We start from the raw sequence: 2,538 nt of genomic DNA, 5'->3' as shown, positions 1-2,538 counted from the left end.
CCCCCCCCCTCTTTATTATTTTTTATTTTTTCAGTTTTAAATTGTGACTCTTAATTTAAACTCATGGAAAAATAGTATTGGCTTTTTAAATAAAGTAAAGGGTAAGTTAGGAAAATTGTCTATGTCAAACTTTTACTAGTGGACAATATTTTGAGACATTTGAGAATGAAATTGTGGACAAATGAAATGGGATGGAGGGAGTAGTCATTTGAGACAATCATGTAGTTATGCCCTGGTCTTTTCAAGAATTTTTGTGAACTCATGCATGATGTGCAGGTCGGGCGGTAGCTAGAGATAATGGATGTGGTTCTGCAAATTCTCTCTTCCAGACAGGCTCAGGGAAAATGGTCAATATATCTTCAGACGGCCTTGTTAGAGCCAAGACATTGTTGGGATTGGAAGAAGATAATGATAATTGTGTTTTTCAAGGCCTTCAACATTCAGTGAAGCCATGTAACACCAATGGATCATTTGGATGGAAAAGTTCATCTGATATGGAAATGAGAGAGGGGGGGGGAAGGGACAGAGAGAGCAAGTTTTAGACTATAGCTTATTTTCATTAAGCTTATTTCACTTAAACAATAAAATTGGAATAAGTATAGCTATACCTTATAAAAGGCGCAATTTTAAAAAGGTGTAAATTCTCTTTTACGATGAAAATAAGATAAATTAAAGAGGTAAATAATATAGATGTAATACGTCTAGGATTAACAAGCCAAGAGCCTAGTAGCTTAACTGTCACGTCCTGATGTTTCCATTAGAGACTTACGGTGTTCAAATCCCCCCGTCCCTTAACTATCGAATTATCAAAAGCATTAACAAAAAATTAACTAAAAGAAGAAAATAAATGTGAGTTTCTTATTCTTAATTATTGTTAGCTTTCAATAAAGCAAAAGCCAACTCATATTAAGTCTTTCACACTAGTACAATTGCAATCAAGTTGGGTCTTTCACTTTCTTAAGAACCATACACATACACAGCAATAAAATGTTAGCCCCAAATTGTTCTTGGTGCCCAAAAAATTAAATAATATCCTAGCCAAAATTTGATACACCACAGGAGAACTTTACAACACATTAGTATATCAAAAATCACAGGAATTTCCCAAACTTCGATACCACCAAAATCGTAGGGTTTTTTTATTTAATTCAAACACATATATGAAAATTGAAAGAGTGAGATTATGGTACCTGAATTGGTCTCCGCATCGTCGCCAAGAACCGATAAGGCCTTCGCTAACGAAGACTGTTTCACCGCAACCGATTTCCCCGACCCGGTTCGGAACATTGGAGAACTCCCAAATCCTTCGCAACGATTCTCCAGAAGCTTCGCACATCCTGTAGAGAACCAAATCAGAACTGAGCCACAGAAAACAAAGCTAACATATAGATTGAGAGAGAGAAATTGCCTTGGAGAGCGAGATCGGACATTGAAGGGAGACGAGTGCGTCTGCCATTTGGTGAATCATCGTCGGGTTTGATTTGGAGGTCTCGATCGGAGGGTTCCCACTGGAAATCGTTGCCGGCGTCGGAGAATATCTGCCACGTCGACATTTGCCGGCGTGGTCTGAGTTTTGAAAAGAACAAGTGGACAATGGCGTGAACCCTAAAACTAAAAAGGCTTGGTCTTGTTTTTCTTTTCAGGTACCTTTAGCTGGGAAATGTGTTTTACATTTTCGAAAAGGCGGGAAATTTTGAAGGGCTTCAAGGAAAACTCTATTTGAAAAGACGAGTTTAGACTTTACAATGAATTTGTCATGCTTTTATCTTTATCTATACTCATTTTTCATTTTTTTAGTTCAAAAATACCCCTACATCTCTATGTTTAAGTAGAGACAACACTAATAGACAATTCAGTAAAAATACAACTCTAACTCTCACTAAAACATTACCTAAAAAATAGAACCACTCTGCTATTAATTTCTAAATTGTTTTATCTACTTATAAATTAGATTTTCAAAATAAAAATTATATATATAAAATAAAAACACATAGTTTTTTTTTTTTTTGCTTAAAAAAAAGTCTCATCGCACGTGTGATAAGGCTAGTAAAAATATTATGTGCGTATCACCTACACCTCCATGTTTAAGTAGAGACAAAATTAATAGACAATTCCGTAAAAATGCAACTTCCAAAAATTGCATCACACTAGGGGTGTGTTTGGATATCATTTATTGCTGAAAACTGAAAACACTGTAATAAAATAATTTTTAAATGTGTGAATAGTGTCATAAGACTCATTTTTAATGAAAATTTTGCTGAAAAAAAGAGGTTTGTGGGTCCTGTGAACAATGCACAAGACCCACTGTTTAAACGCCTGACACCCAAACGCAGATGCCAGACGCTATCCAAACATTACCTAGATATGTACAATTTTGGAGTATATGAGGTGATCTAGATTATGTGGTCATGGACTAGTAACCCAAACCTAACATCTATTTGCTATTTTACATAAACAATGCTTGGGACACAACTTTTTATTAAGATATCATTGATGGATTCATATAAAAGTAAATATACAAAAAAAAAAAAAAAAAAA

At 35.0% G+C, this 2,538-nt stretch overlaps 1 protein-coding gene across 1 annotated transcript; it reads right to left on the bottom strand.

The window, feature by feature from the left end:
• Nucleotides 1-1,188: 1,188 nt before the first annotated feature.
• Nucleotides 1,189-1,702, bottom strand: LOC136062998 (protein BREAST CANCER SUSCEPTIBILITY 2 homolog A-like; the record flags this gene model as incomplete). The annotated part of the gene is given in 2 exon segments (XM_065762824.1): nt 1,189-1,337; nt 1,409-1,702. Coding segments are annotated over 2 exon segments (294 nt in total), but the record flags the coding sequence as incomplete, so codon positions are not given.
• Nucleotides 1,703-2,538: the final 836 nt, after the last annotated feature.

Source organism: Quercus suber, unplaced genomic scaffold (assembly GCF_002906115.3).
Source record: "Quercus suber isolate HL8 unplaced genomic scaffold, Cork oak 2.0 scaffold_474, whole genome shotgun sequence".
Taxonomy (NCBI): domain Eukaryota; kingdom Viridiplantae; phylum Streptophyta; class Magnoliopsida; order Fagales; family Fagaceae; genus Quercus; species Quercus suber.
Note: the sequence above shows the minus strand (reverse complement) of the source record. Positions and strands in the feature narration are given on the sequence as shown.